The sequence below is a fragment of the Telmatherina bonti genome, assembly GCF_933228915.1.
Source record: "Telmatherina bonti genome assembly, chromosome: 5".
Classification (NCBI taxonomy): domain Eukaryota; kingdom Metazoa; phylum Chordata; class Actinopteri; order Atheriniformes; family Telmatherinidae; genus Telmatherina; species Telmatherina bonti.
In genome coordinates, this window is record NC_136623.1 from 17,721,104 (window position 1) to 17,741,222 (window position 20,119).

The 20,119-nt window shown below is 39.3% G+C and overlaps 1 protein-coding gene across 1 annotated transcript in view; it reads right to left on the reverse strand.

Annotated features, from left to right (window-relative positions):
• znf574 (zinc finger protein 574) overlaps positions 1–7,774 on the reverse strand; it is a gene marked incomplete at its 5' end in the record, with an annotated part of 18,609 nt that extends 10,835 nt beyond the window's left edge. Inside the window, 5 exon segments of the mRNA XM_079241050.1 lie at positions 851–945; positions 1,167–1,346; positions 1,657–1,871; positions 1,975–3,154; positions 7,619–7,774. Coding sequence (XP_079097176.1) covers positions 851–945; positions 1,167–1,346; positions 1,657–1,871; positions 1,975–3,154; positions 7,619–7,774 — 1,826 coding nt within the window.
• Between the last annotated feature and the right edge of the window lie 12,345 nt (positions 7,775–20,119).

Genomic DNA, 20,119 nt, shown 5'->3' on the forward strand with positions numbered 1-20,119 from the left:
TAAAATTACGGAAATAAGATTGAACTTCTTTTGACATGTTATAAGAATGTCTAATTTGTAATTTGACGCCTTTTGGAGATGTTCCATCTTTTGTTAGCTTCTTTTTGGCACACTAAAATAAATTTTTACCAGGGGTGCCCAAACTTTGGAGCCCCACTGTAAATATTATATATGAATTGATTCATCTACTTACTGTTTTCCTTGCAAAACATTAATAAAATAAAATAAAAAGGGACACCTCAAGACATTTGTAGAGAATTACAAATTCAAGTATTTTTTCTGATTTTAGCTCTTCAGTATAGTTTATTTAAGATGACCTATTAAAGAGCCGGTGCTTAGATTTTATTTCACAACATTCCCAATCTTAAGGGTATTGTCTTGCTACTATAAAAAGGTTTCCAGTTTGTAAATGCATCAGTTCCTCCTACAACATAATTTTACTTATATACACAGTAGTTTAAATCTTTTCCCCTTGCTCAGTCAGGAAGGACGGGACCAGGCTTGTCCACCTTTCAAGTTATCATCACCATCTTAATTTGCTCGCTCTCTGTCTGTCAATCATATGTGGCTGAGTCTCAAGGGCACCCAGACATCTCTGTACCTTTGCTGCACAGCTTAAAGGTCTTGCTCGGTTGCAGGCTACGGCTCAGCTCCTACTGCTGCTGGCAAGAGGGAGGGAGGTTATCTAAATCCTCTCCTGGTTCTGTGATACTAATACATTATGTGGTTAACGGAGCTGGAAAATGATTGAATACTGACAACCGCCTGACATGTTGTGGTCATTTCCATGAATATCTAGAATTATAAAATGTCACAAAAATCTAAAATAATATCAGTAGAGTAATATTACTTGTGGTGGTTCAGCTGATCCTCAGTGTTGAACCGTGAAGGACAGTTAGGACAAGCAAAGAGATGAGCTGCTCCCTCACTGTCCAAAGCACACACCTGAATTTGGGGACACAATAGTTAAGATTTAACAAAAGAAGGGGATATTACACCAAGTTTTCTACTTTAAACATGGCATACATATTCTTAAAGGGAGAAATCCACAGATAAAAATCACTTCCATTGTGTAAATAACTTCTGTATTTTATGTACCGCTATTTTCAATCACTTCAGCATTTCATTTGAAAATTATGTCGAAGAGAAAAAGGAAGACACTTCACCGGTTTTCGTCCTCGCTTGCGCCGAGGATGCACTGATGTGTGAATGAGTTGGTGTCTCTTCAGCGTAGCTGCCTGGGAGAAGTTTTTGCCACAAACATCGCAACAGAAGGGCTTGTTGCCTGTATGGCTCATGCTATGGCGCAGCAGGCTTTGGGAATTGGTGAACGACTTTGTGCACACCTGAAAAATGAAAATCAGAATTAGTGCCACAGATATTATTACAGCAGTTTTATTTATTTCCAACAAGAGAACTCAGTGTAAAAACTAAAGGTCCTTGAAGCAAGTGACATTCTTTTGCTTTTTTAAAACAACTTACCACCGTAAGAAGACACCAGGGAACATGGGAAATATAACAAGGCTGAAAGTTCACATTTCGTTAGCCATCCTTTCATTGTCTGGTTAAAGTTAGCTGTGGGACTTCAGTGATCTTAAAGCAAATTGTCATTCAAAGTGGAAAAAAAAATCCTGAAATTGTATTCAGTTTGTGCACCTTGCATGTGAAGAGCTTTTCTCCGGTGTGGCTGTAGACATGAGTGCGAAGGAAAACACGTCGGGTGAAAGTTTTGCCACAGTAAGGGCAAACATGGGGCAGAGGTGTTCTGGCCCAGTCCTGTAACAGCTTGGCAGGTGGAGGGTGGTTGGTGTTGTCTGATTCTGCTGCAGTGCTCCCTTCTAAATCTTCTTTAGTGCCAGCACCTTTGTTTCCTGACATTAAAATAAATAAATAAATAAAAATCTGAGACCAAAGCATCTTAACAGACCCACACCCAGCCATACTTTTGTGTGTTTAACATTGATTTCCACTCACCTTTCAGTGCATTAGCACTCAAGACCCTAAAAGAAGGCCTGCTTCTCTTATGAAGGGGAGAACCAGATTCGCCAGCAGAAGGAGACTGCTGCCGCTTCGTGCCCTGTGAATCATCTTCGCATGTAGAGACGGCTGTTTCATCACAAATTTCAGCTTCATCCTCCAACTCTGTGACAGGTGTAAAGCGGTGCAGACGCCAGTGGTAAAGGTACTGGGTTGTGTTCATGAAACTCTCCTCACAGAAGGAACAACTGTGCAGGGGCTCATCAAGACCATGCTTCTCCTTCCGATGTGTAACCAACCCCCCCTCGTCACCGAAGCTCTGCCCACACTGGGTGCAGAAGAACAAATCAGGCTGGGTGAACGTGGAGGTAAGACTGGTTGCGGAAGGTGTGGCATCGCACTCACTGGTCCCGTTGCTTTGATTATAAACTTCTTCTGGTGTCACATCAGGAACAACTGCAACCCTTTCCTCGCCTTTCTGTCTGTGTTGCTTGCGATGATAAAGGAAGAGGGTAGTATTAAGAAAGCTTTCTCCACACACGGAGCAGCGGTGCAGAGCTTCTTCAAAGCCGTGTTGGGTCTTGCGATGGGCCACCAGCTCAGACACCAGACCAAAACATGAGCCACAGTCCACACATAACAGCACTGGCTCAGGCTTAGGCTTTTTGTTTGCCCCCCTCCTCCTGGGAGATGAATCATCTTCATTAGAAGCTGAAGCGGCCACCTCAGCAACAAGAGCATCAGGGCTTTGAGATAAAGAAGTCTGTGCAAACTCCTGCGTCTCAGCATCTTCTATTGGTTTATCATCCAGCTCTGGTTTTAGATGTGTGCTGCTTTCCGTCTGAGAAAGAGACGGCTCATCTGGATTCAAAGGTTCAGCAAAAGTCTCGGCTGAGGATATTTCTGTCTCAACCTGCGAATCTGGGTTTGACCTGCTTTCAGAGGCGGCCTGCTGGCATATCCCTTCTTTACGGTGTTGCTGCCATAGGTCAAGACTCTTGAAAAGTTCATCACAATCCCCACACTGGTAGAGGATTCTGGGCTGATCTGATGGTTGCTTTTCAGTTTCTTGAATCTGCTGAAGTCCACTCCTAATCTGCTGCTCTGTGAGGACTTCTGTTTGCGGGACTTCGAGCTGAGGGACTGAAACCGTCCTGGATAGATTTATTAGTTGTTGCTGCAATGAGAAAAAAAAAAAATTCATAAAATATTTCAATAATTCCTCTGCCTTTCTCTCTTTTTTATGAAAATAAAACTAATGATTGCTTGTAATTCAAATCAAAACCCTGTTTCAAGTCAACTTAACATTTTGTGCTTTTTTGTTGTTGTTAATTGCTTATATTCTTTTTTTTTCCTGGCAGATGAGCGATGGGAGTTCAGTGTTGGGAAACTCGGGTCAATTATGCAAGCATGAGTTAAGAGCCAAGGTTCCTCTGAGAGCTCCAGCCAGCCAAGATAAGGCCTCAGCCTGGCTGATAGCTATCAAAGGGCCCATCAGGGTTAAATGGGTCACTCCATAGAGTTTAAATTTGCTCCCTCTCTCCATTTGGATGATAAAAAGAAAACATCAAGGTCAAGATTGAAGGAATCTGGATCAAGCTCAATTGCAGAAGCTCAACATGACTCAAGATACTGTAGGTGTGTGGTCTGGCTGTTTCAGAAGCCTCTGATTGCAATTACATCTTGCATTAACATGAATTTTGTTTACATAAATGCAATCTGCACACAAACAAATAAACTAAGCTGTACCAATTATTACTGTTTATCTGCAATAGCTCACATACAAGTTTGTTGCCCCTAAAACTGGCAAATCAAAATGATTTATTTGGTTGCGTTGTGCAGCTCAGTTCCACAGAGCTGTTGTTATTGATGTGAAGTGAAGACTGTTGCTATTAGAGTCTCTTTTAATTACTGAGAAACAAATAAATAAAGGGCAAGTCATGTGAGCAAAAAAATGCAAATGTAAACAGCAAACCGCCTGCTGAGCCAGCTGACGGCACCAGTATGCCTGCCTACACGGCTCATTGGTTTTCCTATGTACATATCACCAGCGCAAAAAAAAAAACAAGAGTAAATAATACAAGGTGAAATATTCTTTTTTTTTTTAAATATATCTATAGTATTAGGAAACAAAGATTAAATGTATATTGTGACTTTTATACATTATGCTGCTAAACTTAATTTCACTCAATTTTCAAAGGGCAAACATCTCTGAAGAGAAATATTTCTCACAAAATTCTTGATGTGTTCCAAGTCTCGTTCATTTGAACAACCTAAGCTGAAATGCAGTACGTTATTTTTCTGTAAGTGGTTCCTCGTCCTGATAGTAGTCTGTACATTTTGTAATCATGAACAATAAAAAATATAGTTAAATCCTTCAAGTTTTTTGCAAATCTGTAAAGCTCTGACCAATCCAAACGGTCGGACCAAAATGGAGTTGTTCATTTCTTATTAAAAAAAAAAAAAAGCCAGAGGGGGAGGAGCCAAGACAGGGTGCTACTTTCAAACTTGCTAGCTCCCCAACATTACCTACCCCAGCTTTAAAACAGTGTCATTATTGGCCAGAAATGGAGAACTGTTAGTCTCACGATGTCAGCAAAACAACTACATTGTGAAATATGAAATGACAAAGCAGGGGACAAAGTGCAACTAATGTATGCATTGGTCATTTGTGCAACAAACCTAACTGAATGGTTTTCAACCTGACTGGCTATAACTAGTGACCAACCATCATTTACAGTTGCAGAAAAAAATTGTTAGACCTTTCTTGTTTTACAAAATCCCACATTAATTTTACTGACTGGTACAACTAAATGTACATTAGTTTGGAAAACAAAGGTGGTCTAATAATTTTTTCCACCACTGTATTTAATTCTCAAGGGAAATAATCTACAGGGTGGTTCACATTATTGCCACAGAAACACAGTAACATTAAAGCCACACACTCAGGATGCCATATTTATTTAAAAAGACAGCTCTATGTTTGTTAGTGTTTACTAGCTGAAGCAAACAGCAAGGTCAAGAAATCAGATTAAGACTAGCCTACTGTTTGCTGATTGCACTCTACCATCCCTGTCACTGTTAAAACAGAAACAAATTGGAAGTTGAATGCATCATTGTAATTTACTGGTGATTTTTTTGTGTCAAAAAGGAAACAAGGACTCTTCAGACAAATAATGCATGACGCCGTTTAAGGGCTGATAAAAACCTATTTGTAGATGATAATTTTTTCAGCTAATCTGCCACCGGCAAATGCGGAAAAAAAGGTAACTGTAGATCACAAGCCCACATTTATTTTGTGCGTATGACAGAGCATAAAAACATAAGAAACCAAGCTAAGAAAATGTTTGAATGTCTAGTAAATCCTAATCAGAGGCAGCAGATTAGACAGCTAAATAAAGTTGTTGTCTGATTAGCTGATTAAATAAATCAACATTAACTAAAGAAACTCTTATGTGTAAATCGGTAATCACAAGTAAAATTTATCACAGGTAAATTGCTCAGTCAAATCAGAAAGTGTTTTTTTTTTTTTTCCAAATTACCATAAAAGTTCAATTCTGACTTGTTGAGAGAACAATTATGACTTTTCTTTAGAGTTCTGTAATGATTAGAGCAATTAAAAGCTACTGTTTTACCTCAAGATGACATTACGTAGACAGAAGTTACCATCGCCAGTGCAGGGGTTGCATGCAACAATCCCACTTATGGCAAACCCTGAGCCAAGAGGCCATAAGGTACGCAGGTTTTATAGTGTTTGTTCAGCTGATTCATCTATGAAAAGGCCAATGCGTGATCCATCAGGCAAAAGAGTGGCACTGACTGAAGCATTTCTCATGCCCCTCTCCCCGCTGGCAACTCAGGATGCAATCTGTCTGTCAGGAGTGTCATAGTGCTTTATAGACGTGTGTTGAAGACTGTAAAGGATGGAAGTCCAGGCACAAGCTCAGACAGCCATGCCCCAGTGCTAAATGAGGACCAATGACTGCTTTTAACCCTGAGGGCTTTCTGAAGCTGTCGTGAGAAAGGGAAAATAATAAAGTTCTTGCTACACCATAAGACACACCTCAATATGTCAAAAGTTAAACAAAAACACACTCAATTAGTAGTTTTCAGTGTCTGCAGTAAAAAGTGTTTTCATGGTACTAACTGCACTGCGCCAGAGGATTTGTTAGATGGAGTATCAGGCAAAGCTGATGAATAAAGGAAATATGTTAAAATCTGCAGGACACTTGAATGCAAATTCAGTCAAACAGAGGATTTCCATACCTGAAGAAGCAACATGCAGGGAGAAAACAATAAGCACAAAGTACAATCTTCTCCACAGAAGCAAAAGAATATGATCATCCATAAATGACAAAACAACAGCTTGTTCATTATGACATTAGAAACATGCCTGTGATTCATCTGACCTCGACGGATATCATGTAAATGTGGCATCGTAGACCTCCATCTGGCCTGGACTCTAGTCACATCCTTCCCTTCCGCTCCTCTTTTGCCTTCTTTTTCTGTGACTCAACCAATTGAAATCCAAAAACAGGATGCAGTTCTTTCTCTTATTGTTTCTGCTGAGTTATATCTTGCAGTTTCTCCATTAAGATGCCTGATAGCTCCTGACTTGAAAAGCAATCTCAATTTACCGCTACCGCTGGTATGTGTAAACGTTTCAAGCTCAATCAAAAATATTACAACTTTATTGCAGATTATTCTATTCTAATTCTACTCTAATAGTTACTTTTTTTTTTTTTAATTCACTTTTAGCACAGCAATGCGTTTTATATCCGTTTGCATCATTAGTGACTCTTAAGTCTAATAAACGATGTGCTAATGTGTTATTCTGTCATTATTCTAGGCAGAGAGAAGTACAAAATGAACAAATGTAAATTACCTGCTGGCTTTAATACACAGCCTCGTAAATATGTTCAATGACTAAATAATGGATTTTTTTCAATTAGATTATAATTCGCAGTACATTGTATGCAAATGTGTGAGGTGGGATTATTGATTACCAATTGTATCATGTAACCAATCTGTCAAAAAGGGCAAAATTGGCCAAACATCATAAAATCCTATGTTGGTCCCACCCTCAACAAGCAGAACCTTTAGCTTTAAAACAAACACAGGACCATCTGACAGACTTAAAACCATAATAATAATCAAAAGAAAAAGAAGGCAAAGAAGAAGAAGACTTTTCCTTCAAATCATATTTTAGTCTCAGCGATGTTTATGAATTTGAATTAATGAAAAATAAACTATCATGACAAGGAAAACTTACACAGGAATGAATTATTGTATGCTTGTCTTGTAGGTAGTTTTTCTTTCCCAGTAACCACTATAACTCTCTCTTATATGTGAAAGGTACATATAATCCAGCTATTAATACTCAGTAACACCTTGACTTGAGCTACTAAATAATTAAAAGCAACTCAATGTTAAGTGTTTAAGTGATCAAAGTATTAAGGTCACTATCACTATAATGAGAAGAGCACAGTCACTTTATGGCTAAAAATGAATTTGTCCCCTCAATGTCACTCTCCTGAAATATCACACAGTGCCACAACACTGAGGATTTTTCTCATCTGTGTTCCAGACCTAAAATCCACATCATGAAAAAAGGGAAAGTGTTGTCTGTGCCGGTGTTTACCTGTGTCTGCAGCACTGGAACAGTCACAGGGGTGGTTCCAGGTGCGCCTGATTGTTCCTCTTCAGCAGTGCATGTCAACTGGTGCTTGAGGACTTCTTCCAGAGTATTAAACTCCTGGTAGCAGGGGAAGCACATGTATACCGACGAAGTCTCCATGACTGCCAAGGGATTAGATGTTAGAAACATTTCATCAAGAACACAGCAATGGAAAACTGATTTAGATAAAAGGTGCAACAGTTCACAAAATGAATACATGCTTTGAATATGTGAATAAGATCACAACGTGAGTCTTATGCAAATGTCACTAATGCAATACATTTAAAGTTAAGTTGTGAACATTGCCCTCTCCTGATGAAAAGAAGTGTCTGCATAAATTATGGCAACTTGGACACGAGCTACAGGAATCTCTGAGGCCGCCGAGATGACTCATCATGTGCTGAGCTTGAGCTAATTGTTATTTTCACCATGCAGGTTGCTGCTGAGGTGGAGACCTCAGTCTATCTCCATCTCTCCGCTATTTCAAGACCTAAGCTGATATTCAGCTCCAGCATCAATTAGGTGTGTATAGTAATTAGACATGCTGGAGGTGCAGGTCTGGCACATACTGCTGCTGAGTGCAACTAAAGTTATCTTTCCCATACATTAGTCAGACATACTGTTCAAACCAAAAAGGGACACGCACCTTTATCTGTAAAAGCTACTGATGTGACTCATCTTCTACCTTGTTATGTTAATGGGTTAACTTATATTAAAATGTATGACAGTGTTGGAAATATTATCTCATTTACTGCAACTCCTCCAGCTAAGCCTAGCTAATGCTGGCCAAAATTTGTTTCAAATGAACATTAAAATCTTTGGAAATGAGTAAAAAATGTATCACTTTAGTTTCAGTAGAGGTCACTTAGGTCAAATATGTTTGCATTATTGCATATTACCAAAGTTTTCCAAAACATTAACATTAGGCCTTTTAGCTGCAAATTTATGAATTGGCAAGTATTTGCAGAGAGAGAACCACTAGAACAACTACACTGTTGCAGCCATTTTTTGAAGATTAAATTAATTGGCTTTTGTTTTACATTTTTTTAAGAATTTAAAAAAAAATCTCTTGGATCTTTTTTATTTGCAATAAAAAACAAAATTCAGCTTTGAAACTAACCCCTTAACCAAAATGCCAGTTGATGTTTACTAAGGATGGGCATAATGACTCTCTGGAGTCGTAACTTTGATACCTGCCTGTCAAAATATTGTATTTGATACTTCTTGAATATTGAGTTAACACTTTGCTGATACACATCATGCCATTTGTTTTCACATCTCAGAGTTTTGGCCAATAAAATTGCTTGCCAAGCCCAACCTTTCATATTATGATTACAGTAGTCTATCAGTTGTCATAATGTTATAATAATGCTCCTATTAAATGGGAAGATGAGGATTTGTTGTGATTTTCGACTGGCTTAATACAGGTTATTGCATATTATTTTTTATTGTATTCATAATCTCACTTTCACATATTCAGTTTATTTATTTCCCATTTAATTAAGGTGAATAATTATATTAATTGGCAATTGTATTATTTTATCATTAAAAAGACTTATTTAATCTTGTTTTTGTTTATTTACGTATTGGTATAATAAGTTATTGGTTTATGTATTTCTTTAAAACGTTTTTAAAACATGGGGCTTTTGTGGGTCAGAATGACTCTAAACTTCCCCTGCAGGAAAAACCAGAAAGGAAGAAAACACAAGAAAGAAAGAAAAACTATCATCAGCCCTATCTCTTCAGATCCAAAAAGGCAAGTCCTTCCTTACCAGTACAGAAACTGCACACACCGATTTAAATGTACAGATGTAAACTTGCTATCTGACAGGGATTCACTAGTTTCAGACTATTATATCAATCTCAGATCGTAGCCGCAGCAACTTGCCCCGTCACTACTGACAGCTGCATCAGCCTGCCATGAGAAGCTTGCCAGAGCTTTTGCCACAAGCCAGTGCAACAGTGCCAATTGCTAAGATTGATACAACTCAGGACCACCTTGTTCTTCAACCACTGCACTGCTGATGATATTCTGAAGGAGAATAGTGTTCCACCTCAAAGAATCCTCTTAGGTGTAGCTGCTTTGTGAATCTGTAACACTTCTTGTTAATGGCTACTAAGCTGTTGTCTCTCATTTAATAATTTCTGCCGCATCATCGGTTTTTTTAAGTTTTCCAAATTTGGCAGTGGGGGAAGTTATGCAAAAAAGTATGAGGTGTAGATGAACTTGAGCAGGCCAAGAAGTATCCATTTCTGTACTGGTAAAAATGCGCCAAAAACTAATGGCACAGTATCGTCAAGAAAATTTTGTTACTGCCCATCCCAGCCCAACCATAATACAGTTGGTTGAATGTGAAATTTGACCTAGGTCAATTGTACCATGCAAAACAATAGCAACAGAGGGGCAATGTGGGGGGAAAACATTGCAACTGAAAAAAAAATAGTAAGATGTGTGCATTTGCATAATGAAAACAAAAACAGTCATTAATAAAAAAAATAAATTAAAAAAATTAAATTAAATTTTAAAAAAAAGGAATTAATCATTTCTGTCAGGCTTTGGTGCAATTATTGATCAGCTTGTCATGTAAATTACTGAAACATGTCACCTTTTGCAGATGTTAAGCTAATGGTCATGAATGTGTTTGCCTTCATTTTGAATCGATCCTACATGTAAAGAATAGATGGCTGTAATACCAACAATTGATTTGTGTGTGGTAAACAAGCCATGATAATTGTAACATACAGGAAATGTTAAGAAACAACAACTTTACAACTATCATGATTTAACAATAATTATTCAATGCCCGCATTGAAACTACTTGTAAAGGCCACTTTCAAAATGTAACAGGGGAAAAACAGAGATATGATGTTCATATTCCTTACAAACTGGCATTTAATGAGATCATATTCAGGCATAAGGACTTCCATGTTGGTCTAGACACAATGTTATACATTGGAGGATGTTCCCAAGCTAGCTAAGTGTTTCCTGCAGGGGCAATGTTACTAAGCTGTTGCGTCACACGTTGTAATGTTAAAATTAATAAATATCAGCTCCACTACGTGATAGTAAATGCCATTAACAAGCTTATGTGAAGATTTTTGCTGGTTAAGTTCAACAGCCAGCAAGAAGGAGAGCTCAAATGTAAGCTAGATCAAGCTAGTGGTTAGCCGTTAGCTAGACAGCCGCTATGTCTGCTGCTAACATGCGAACATGGCCATCTTTTTAAAATGGCTAACGCATCCTCGGCGAGGTAGCCAGTTTCTTTGCTTACATGGGTACTAGAAAGCCAAAATATATTTCACTCCCTATCTGCACGAGTCCAATCAACCTAAGCTAGTGACTACACCCGTTTAACCACTTGGACCAGTGGTGCTTACTTTCTGATACCGAGGAGGAGAAGAAGAAAAGACTCAAGAAGGAGGGCGGGATGCGCTTCTTCGGTGGTATAATGGCGGCGACAGACTAAAAGTTAACATTAGCTGTCTCCCCCCGTCGAAATCCTCCATACGTAAATGTCAGTGATTAATATTTGACAAAAATAGTCAGACTTATGCGGAATTAGTTAAATTAATTCGACAAAACTCACCGTAATCATATGTTACTGGTCGAAGGGGAAATAGGACAACTTCGTTTTTTCTGCGTGTTAGAAGGCTCGATCTGATTGGCTGGATGGGCCACTTCCTACACCAATAGTGTTCGACTACACAAAATACTGGGGATTTGTAATCCAACGGCGCGCCGACAGGGACAGCAAGGAGGTGGAAGACGCTGAACAGCAAGAGTTTAATATCATTTAGGTGCGGTTTGAAGAAACTTGTACTTGAACAGCTTGTAAGCCAATTCAGGGGTAGACTAAAACTTCTCTAAGCTTTTAAATGCACATGTCCAACTGTTAAATGTTTCAATAAATTTTGCACAAGTTGCTGTTCTCTAACAAGGAGCTTAACGGCAAAAATCACGGCAGGTGTGTGATCCTTGAATTGACCAATAAATGTCCTGGTTCAATTAGAGCTGGTGTTTAAACAGTTGTCCTCATCATGCTGTTCCCATTTTGACATCATGAGACCAAGACGACACCTCAGTGCTGTTCTCTGATGAAAGTCGATTCACACTGAGCAGAAATGATGGCCGGCAACGATGTTGGAGACGTCAGGGAGAGCGCTATGCATCAGCCACTGTTGTCACCAGGCGAGCTTTTGGTGGTGGCGGTGTTACAGTGTGGGCAGGGGTGTCCACTTGCTACAGAACTGCCCTACACTTTGTGAATGGTACAGTGACAAGCCCATACTACCTGAATAACATCATTAATCCAGTGATTGTGCCCCTACATGAACAGCACAGGCCTAATTTCATCTTCATGGACGACAATGCTCCTGCTCATCGAGGCCGCATCATCAGGGAACGGCTGTTGGAGACTGGTGTACCTCAAATGGAATGGCCTGCACTCTCTCCAGACCTGAATCCCATTGAAAACCTGTGGGATCAGCTGAGCCGTCGTGTAGAGGCTCGAAACCCTGCACCCCAGAACCTCAATGACCTGAGGGCTGCCCTTCAAGAAGAGTGGGATGCCATGCCTCAGCAGGCAATAAGTTGCCTTGTGAACAGCATGAGACGTCATTGTCAAGCTGTAATTGATGCTCAAGGGCACATGACGAGATATTGAGACGTTCAAATTTTTTGTTGTGGTGTAACTACCATTGTTGTTACCTTTTGTGTTGAATGAATTTTTTGAGATGAGGAAATCAGTAGTGCATCCTTCTACTTAAATGTCTTACTTTTATGATATTATATCACTGTAGCATGAACATATTGCATTTTCCATAAATTTCACCTGAAAGCCAAATATCCCTAACTTTTTGTGAGTAGTGTATGTGTGTGTGTGTGTCTATACACACTGTTAAAAAAAATAAAGGATACCCCAAAACAACAGTGTAACCCCAAGTCAACCACACTTCTGTGAAATCAAACAGTCCACTTAGGAAGTAACACTGATTGACAATCAGTTTCACATGCTGTTGTGCAAATGAAATAGACAACAGGTGGAAATTATAGGCAATTGGCAAGACACACCCAATAAAGGAGTGGTTCTGCAGGTGGTGACCACAGACCACTTCTCAGTTCCGATGCTTTCTGGCTGATGTTTCGGTCACTTTTGAATGCTGGCGGTGCTTTCACTCTAATAGTAGCATGAGACGGAGTCTACAACCCACACAATTGGCTCAGGTAGTGCAGCTCATCCAGGATGGCACATCAATGCCAGCTGTGGCAAGAAGGTTTGCTGTGTCTGTCAGTGTAGTGTCCAGAGCGGGGAGGCGCTACCAGGAGACAGGCCAGTACATCAGGAGACGTTGAGGAGGCCGTGGGAGGGCAACAACCCAGCAGCAGGACTGCTACCTCCTTCTTTGTGCAAGGAGGAACAGAAGGAGCACTGCCAGAGCCCTGCAAAATGAGCTCCAGCAGGCCACAGATGTGCAGGTGTCTGCTCAAACAGTCAGAAACAGACTCCATGAGGGTGGTATGAGGGCCTGACGTCCACGGGTGGAGGTTGTGTTTACAGCCCAACACCGTGCAGGACGTTTGGCATTTGCCAGAGAACACCTAGATTGGCAAATTCACCACTGGCGCCCTGTGCTCTTCACAGATGAAAGCAGGTTCACACTGAGCACATGTGACAGACGTGACAGAGTCTGGAGACGCCGTGGAGAACGTTCTGCTGTCTGCAACATCCTCCAGCATGACCGGTTTGGCAGTGGGTCAGTAATGGTGTGGGGTGGCATTTCTTTGGAGGGCCGCACAGACCTCCATGTACTCGCCAGAGGTAGCCTGACTGCCATTAGGTACCAAGATGAGATCCTCAGACCCCTTGTGGGACCATATGCTGGTGCGGTTGGCCCTGGGTTTCATCCTAATGCAAGACAATGCTAGACCTCATGTGACTGGAGTGTGTCAGCAGTTCCTGAAACACGAAGGCATTGATGTTATGGACTGGCCCGCCCGTTCCCCAGACCTGAATCCAATTGAGCACATCTGGGACATTATGTCTCGCTCCATCCACCAACGTAAAGTTGCACCATAGACTGTCCAGGAGTTGGTGGATGCTTTAGTCCAGGTCTGGGAGGAGATCCCTCAGGAGAACATCTGCCGCCTTATCAGGAGCATTGTAGGGAGGTCATACAGACACGGAGAGGCCACATACACTACTGAGCCTCAATTTGACTTGTTTAAAGGACATTACATCAAAGTTGGATCAGCCTGTAGTGTGTTTTTCCACTTTCATTTTAAGTATAACTCCAAATCCCTTAAAAAAAAAAAAAGGGAAAATGGTCTCATCCGGTGTTTCCTGCAGTGTTTTATTGATTTGGCCAATTTGCTGGTCACTAAGTCGGTTTCAGTAATGCTTACAAAAGAATTAAAGCCAACACGTCAAATAAACAAGTACCTTGTTCTAGTTATAAACCAGAAAGAAAATATTCAAATGGAACTCTTTTCTTAAAGAGTTACATTAGAGAGTTTTTTTTATTTCCTGCAACAATGTTGGCATCTGATTTCCCAAAATTCATGAAAAATCATAAACACAAAGACTTTACGAGGAACAGTGAAGTAGTGCCATTAGAAAAACGTAGCAGCAGCAGAATCAGAGGCGACTTAGAGTGGGGACACTGATCCTGAATAAAGTCCCACAACTGTGGACATTTTTTCCAAGATGCTCCTACAGCTTACATGCCAAGTTCTCAGCCAAATAAAAAAAAAAAAAAAGAATGTGTAGTTGTTCTGAGGAGACACGGACACTGACTTACCTAATTAACTACAAGTGTTGTCATATTTACACAGCAGCAACGTGTATTAACTGCAGTAAGTGGTTCATCTTTATTGTGAGATAACCTGTATTTAACTAACAGTGTAGCTTGTAACAGCAACAGTTTGTTAGTGCAGTGTGTGAAGGGAAAAGTAAAAACAATACCTGTCTGTCATGACTAAAACTACATTTTAATTCTGTCCAAGGCTTATTAAATCTACACTATATGCCTGAACACTTATCAGATTATGTCTCGTCTGAGTGACAACTGCCAACGATATGGTGTATTTCACTTCTGCTGCATCAAGTACTATATACCAAGGTCAGTGGAAGTATAAACTAGTCCACTTCACTAATTTCCCAGAATTACACAGTGCCCCTGTATGCCCCTCTGGCTGATTGAGAAGATGAGCAGCTCCTTCAGACTGCTTAACCTGACTCCAAAATGGTATTAAAGAGCCTGCTGGGCGCCCGGCCAGAGAGCCTCTCCTGGTCCACAGAAACTGTCCAATCTGCTCAACGCGCTGCAGAATAATATTATTCAACCTTGACATATCATATCACCATGATGACAGCTTAGCAGACACGCTTTTCATTGAAGGTTACGGTTCAGAGACTGCAGGTCTCGGGAGAAGGGGGATGTGTTGTCACACGGCATCGATTGTTCCCCTCTCGGCTTGTGTTATTCTGTCAGCATCCCCCTTCTTTCAATAGAAACTTCTGATGTGCTCAAGTAAAATAATCTAAATAGTCATCTAGTCCTCAAGGTTTTATATAGAAGCTGTTCCTGAGTTTTTGACACTAGATTTTTCTTTTAAAAGATGGCAAACAGACTGAGTTTGTCCAGGTGTAATTAAGCAAGTTTTGAGATTTCATCTTTATTTTAAGAGAACTCGAGGGCTGATGTAGTTTCTTCACCTTGGAAACTGGAAAATGAGATTGAAAAATATGTCACTAGAGGTGAAAGGAAATCATACAAAAACTAAAAGTTGTTGATATTAACACATGGATAAATGAAAGCTTGGACACATCCATCTCATTGACCTTTTCTGTAATCAATGCAAATGTGAAATATCATTTCAAATAAAATGTAAAACAAGCTTAAAACCACAGTTGATCGATGTGCAGCACACAATATTAACACGCTAAGAGCAATTAAATCAAAATCAGCACAGACACATTAAAAGTACATAAAACAAAAAGAGAACTTAGTTAAACATCATAAGCTACAGTAAATGTAGCTAAATTAGCATTACTTATCTGACTACCAGTTTGGTCCTGGCTCAGACGTCTTTGTGAATATTGGACCACCTTTAATATCAGTGTGTAAAGAATTGTGGTTCAACACTCAGATCACAATGTTTCTCACTTGTTTTTCATTTCTGTATTATTAAACTCAATTGTTATGTGCAGAGAAATTTTATAACAGATTAAAAATGTGTTGTTAAACAACAACTCACTGACCACTTTTTATAGCTACTCATGTTTAAATGCTTGCTAACAATAACAGCTAAATGGGATCTCAAACTTCTGATCTACTGGGATTTTCACGTGCAACATCTCTAGGGTTGACAGAGAATGGTCTGAAAAGACAATAACTCAAACAACCTCTGGTTATAACCAAGGCAGGCAGAATACCCTCTTTGGACAAGTTACAGTCCCAACTTTGAAGCACATGGGTTGCAGCTCCAGTCTTTGAGGGCCACAGCCCTGCAAGTGTTTCCTGAGTTTCCCTGCTGCAACACACTTCACACACATGAGATTTAATTAGCTTGTGCAGAGATTGACATCAAACTCTGCACAAGTCTCCTCATTACCCATTGTTGTGAGTCAAGTGGGTTGCAGCAGGGAACCTTCTAATCCACTGGACAGTGACCCTAAAGTACCAGAGTACATGTGTAGCAATCAGAGGAACAGGTGCACAGTAGGAAAACACAACAAAAACTGAATTTAAAGGAAACTAAAAAAATAAGTAACGAGTGCCAAAGGTTCATCTTTCCACTATAAATCAACTGTCTGGATTACATTGCAAGACATATTTCTCTTTATAGCACCTTGGTATAAAAAGATGTAAAATTTTCTCTATTTACATTGACTTTTATCTCACAGTAGACATGGTCAACTTTATCTTGTTTTTTTTTTTTTTTTTTCTCAACACCTTAATTTAATATGCTTATTTACAACAATCTCTGCATTTCAGGCTAGCAACATATTCCAGAACATAAATGGGAACAAAAGCTTTTAGCACCTTGTAACACTGCCATTTCTTTTAACTAGACCTAAAATGACATTTTGCAGAGTGATGAAAAGTTTCTGTCCCACACTTCTCACAAAAACACTTTCATGTGTGCAACAGTACGGGGTTGGTTATGGCTGCATTTTCATCTTAAAATATTCAACACATTCCCTTTTGGAGACAGGTCAAGACTTGGGAAGGTCAGCACACTTATGCTATTGTTTTTGCAGCAGTGTGTTTTTGAATCTTGTTAAAAAAAAAAAAAAATTCAGACTTTCTTCGAGGTTTTATCATTAAGGTAGCAAAAATTTAAATCTCAATGCATGTTTTTGCTGGCCTAAAATAAAAAAAGGTGTATATTTACCACAAGAAAAGAGCTGAAGAGAAACACGAAAAAGTAAATAATAGGACTCATATTGTTTGCAAATAGTTTGAAGTAAATGTTAAAGTTATTGCTGTTTTATTGTTCTAGTTATTGCCATTTTTCTTATTTCGGGCACTAAATTGCAGATATTGCAAATGTTTATCCAAAACTGACAAAGATGTGGAAACAAACATTGAAAGAAAACAAACAAACTGAGAATATCAATGGAGTTGGAATGTATACAACAGTATTAAGATAAGTAGTACTGAGAACTGTTAGAAACAGACTGATTTACAATATTTGCCTTGTAGGTTTGATGGCCATTGCAATAACGAAAACTCTGAAAGCGCAGTGTGTACATTCATATTCAGGACTGGACTGAAGGCTGGGCCAGGACATACAAGGACAAAGTATTAATTTATCTGAGCTGAACCTGAGGGCCTTGCTTAAAGGTAAGCAAGAAGTTTTAGTCAAGCTCCGGGCAGCAAATGTTCCACCGGAGCCTATAAATATTTTCTGCTGAACACGAAATGGGACGAGAGAAGAAAGTTCAGGGACACCCAGAGACTTCATTAAATCCTGCTCTTCTTTTCCAGCACATTCCTGCCTGAATAAGAAATCTGACTTGCTCCGTGATTGAAGTGTGGGAGAGACTTGAAGAAATTCAGCCGTGTTTGAGATGCATGGTGTCATAGCACCAAATAATCCCCTGGATTCACTGGGATGATTGGTCATCTTAATACGAGACATGGGAGCGTGACTTGATGAAGGAAGAATAAGCTGAAACAGAAAGTTGGTTGAAAAGAAACAGCAAGACAAAAGCACCATGAACACACGGATTATCCATGAACCTCCATGCATTGCCTACGTGTTACACATGATCCAACTGTGAAAGCACAATATCTCATCAGTCAAGGTCAAAAACATTTCAGCAATGTTTGCAGCAGCATGGTTCCCATAACAACCGCTCTGATTCCATCATCACACAGCTGATCCTTCCAGTGAGCCACCTTGCTCTGCTGGAGAGCATGACAGAAGATTTTCCATTTCATTTAATTAAAATGTTTCACACAAAGGTTTCAAATGAGATCATGTGACTCATACCTGATGCAATTTTTATCATATTTACTAAATGTCTGCGTTTTACAAAAGCAGAACAGCTTTCCCCCTTTTCTCCCAGAGCACAATCATTTGCACTGCTGCACAAACTCTGAGCACAGGTCTTTCTCTCAGTCTGTGTGGACCGATCACCATTTTTAGTGGCTCTTTTAGGATTATCGGCTTAAATCCTGGCAGAAATATTTTTGCAGTTACTGGAGGAATCCCCTTACAGTAATGTAAAGATATTATTCTGCAATAAGTTCACACAAGTTTAGTGACGACATGCATAGAGTGACACAGAGGTTTCAGCCATCACAGTTTGGTGTAAAATATGGAAAAGCTAAATCCAAGCAGCCCAAACAACATGTCCTAATGGCTTTTGATGGTTCACAGTCTGTTTATTAGAGACCCGCCTAAAGGTTAAAATTTTCAGCTTTAGGCAAAAGGTGTAAGAAGGGTAATATCTGCTTCAGGAAGTAACCGCTCAGTGATTTAACTAGTCAAAAATCACCTGACAAACTTAACCGTTTATTGTCAACACAAGAATGTTTTATTGTTTTAATGAAGAAATCTGAATCTTGTGGACTTGAGGGAAAATGCTCCGTATCTAACACACTGATGCACGCTGCAGGAATAGAGCAGGTTGGTAGATCTGCCACCACAGATGTGTGGGGACTACAGAATACAAGGAGTTAAGGAGTTCCCAAGACTTATACAGGTACATCTCAGAAAATCAGAATATTATGAATTTTATGAGATGTGCCTGTAAAAAGGCAGACCATTTTCCACTACACTACCATTCTATCCCTTCCCCATTAAACCCAATAACCTATTTTAACATTGAGCTTTATCACTTACATGTCAATATATTTTCAAATTTCTGAAATAAAGTGATTTATTAGGAATGAGTAGATCTGTCAAAAATGTATTTGTGTCATATCGATATCCTACAGGTAAAGGGTTTACATCTTTATTATTATCTTCGCTAGCCTCAGTATGCTGGTATATGTCTGCTCTGTGATTCTCCTGCTCTGGTTTATGGCAGACATGATGGATTACATCTCAGTTGCTTTATTGTGTCTCATTTTTGCAAAGAAAAAAAGAAAAGAAAAAAAAAAGAAAAAGCTGACCCTTTATTCATTGAGCTCCTTTTGTATTCCTTAGTAAAGTTTTACCCAAAAACAGCAACACTTTTTTTTTTCTCCAGTTTTTGGATGGTATCAGATAATTAACACTTGATAAAATAAAATATTACTGTCACATTTCCTACTGAAATAAATGCTATAAAACCCTCTGAACTTTTTACAATGACAATAAATATTTTCTATCTTTATAAATAACCTCAAATCTAAAGCATCTGTCTAGTTTTCCATAGAGAGATTATGTCTTCATATTCCTGCCAGTGGCATCATTTTAGGAAGACATCTAGTTAGTGTGGCACTGATTACTGTTTACTTCTGCTGATTTTCAGCTGATTGCAACCTTCCTGGATTTCTTTCTCCCGGGTCCTCTGGGAATTTACGGGATTTACCGGAAAAAAAAAGAAATTAAAAAAAAAAAAAAAGTCACAATAAAGACTGTGGTCTCTTCATTACCCACCATTGATTATTACTATTACTGGTCAAGCAGGGGCAGATATGCACCATCATATTATCTTCATTTTTATTACTTAAAGTCTCACTTGTTGATTTATCATTTCCCATCAGTACTTTTACAAATTTGCCAGTTTGGGAACCACTGGTATAGTCAGTGAATTTGTTGCAATGATCAGTCCAGTATGACCTCAAACAATTTTCAATTTTACATCAAGCCTCTGTTGCCGACATTATTTACATTTATCCACTTGTTGTCCTGTATGTTTAAACAGTAAACATGTTGTAATATCATTACACCTCGTTTCCTCATTTAAACATTGCTCATTACTTCAGGCATTGCTCTGCCATGAATGAGATGCAGGGACAGTTACA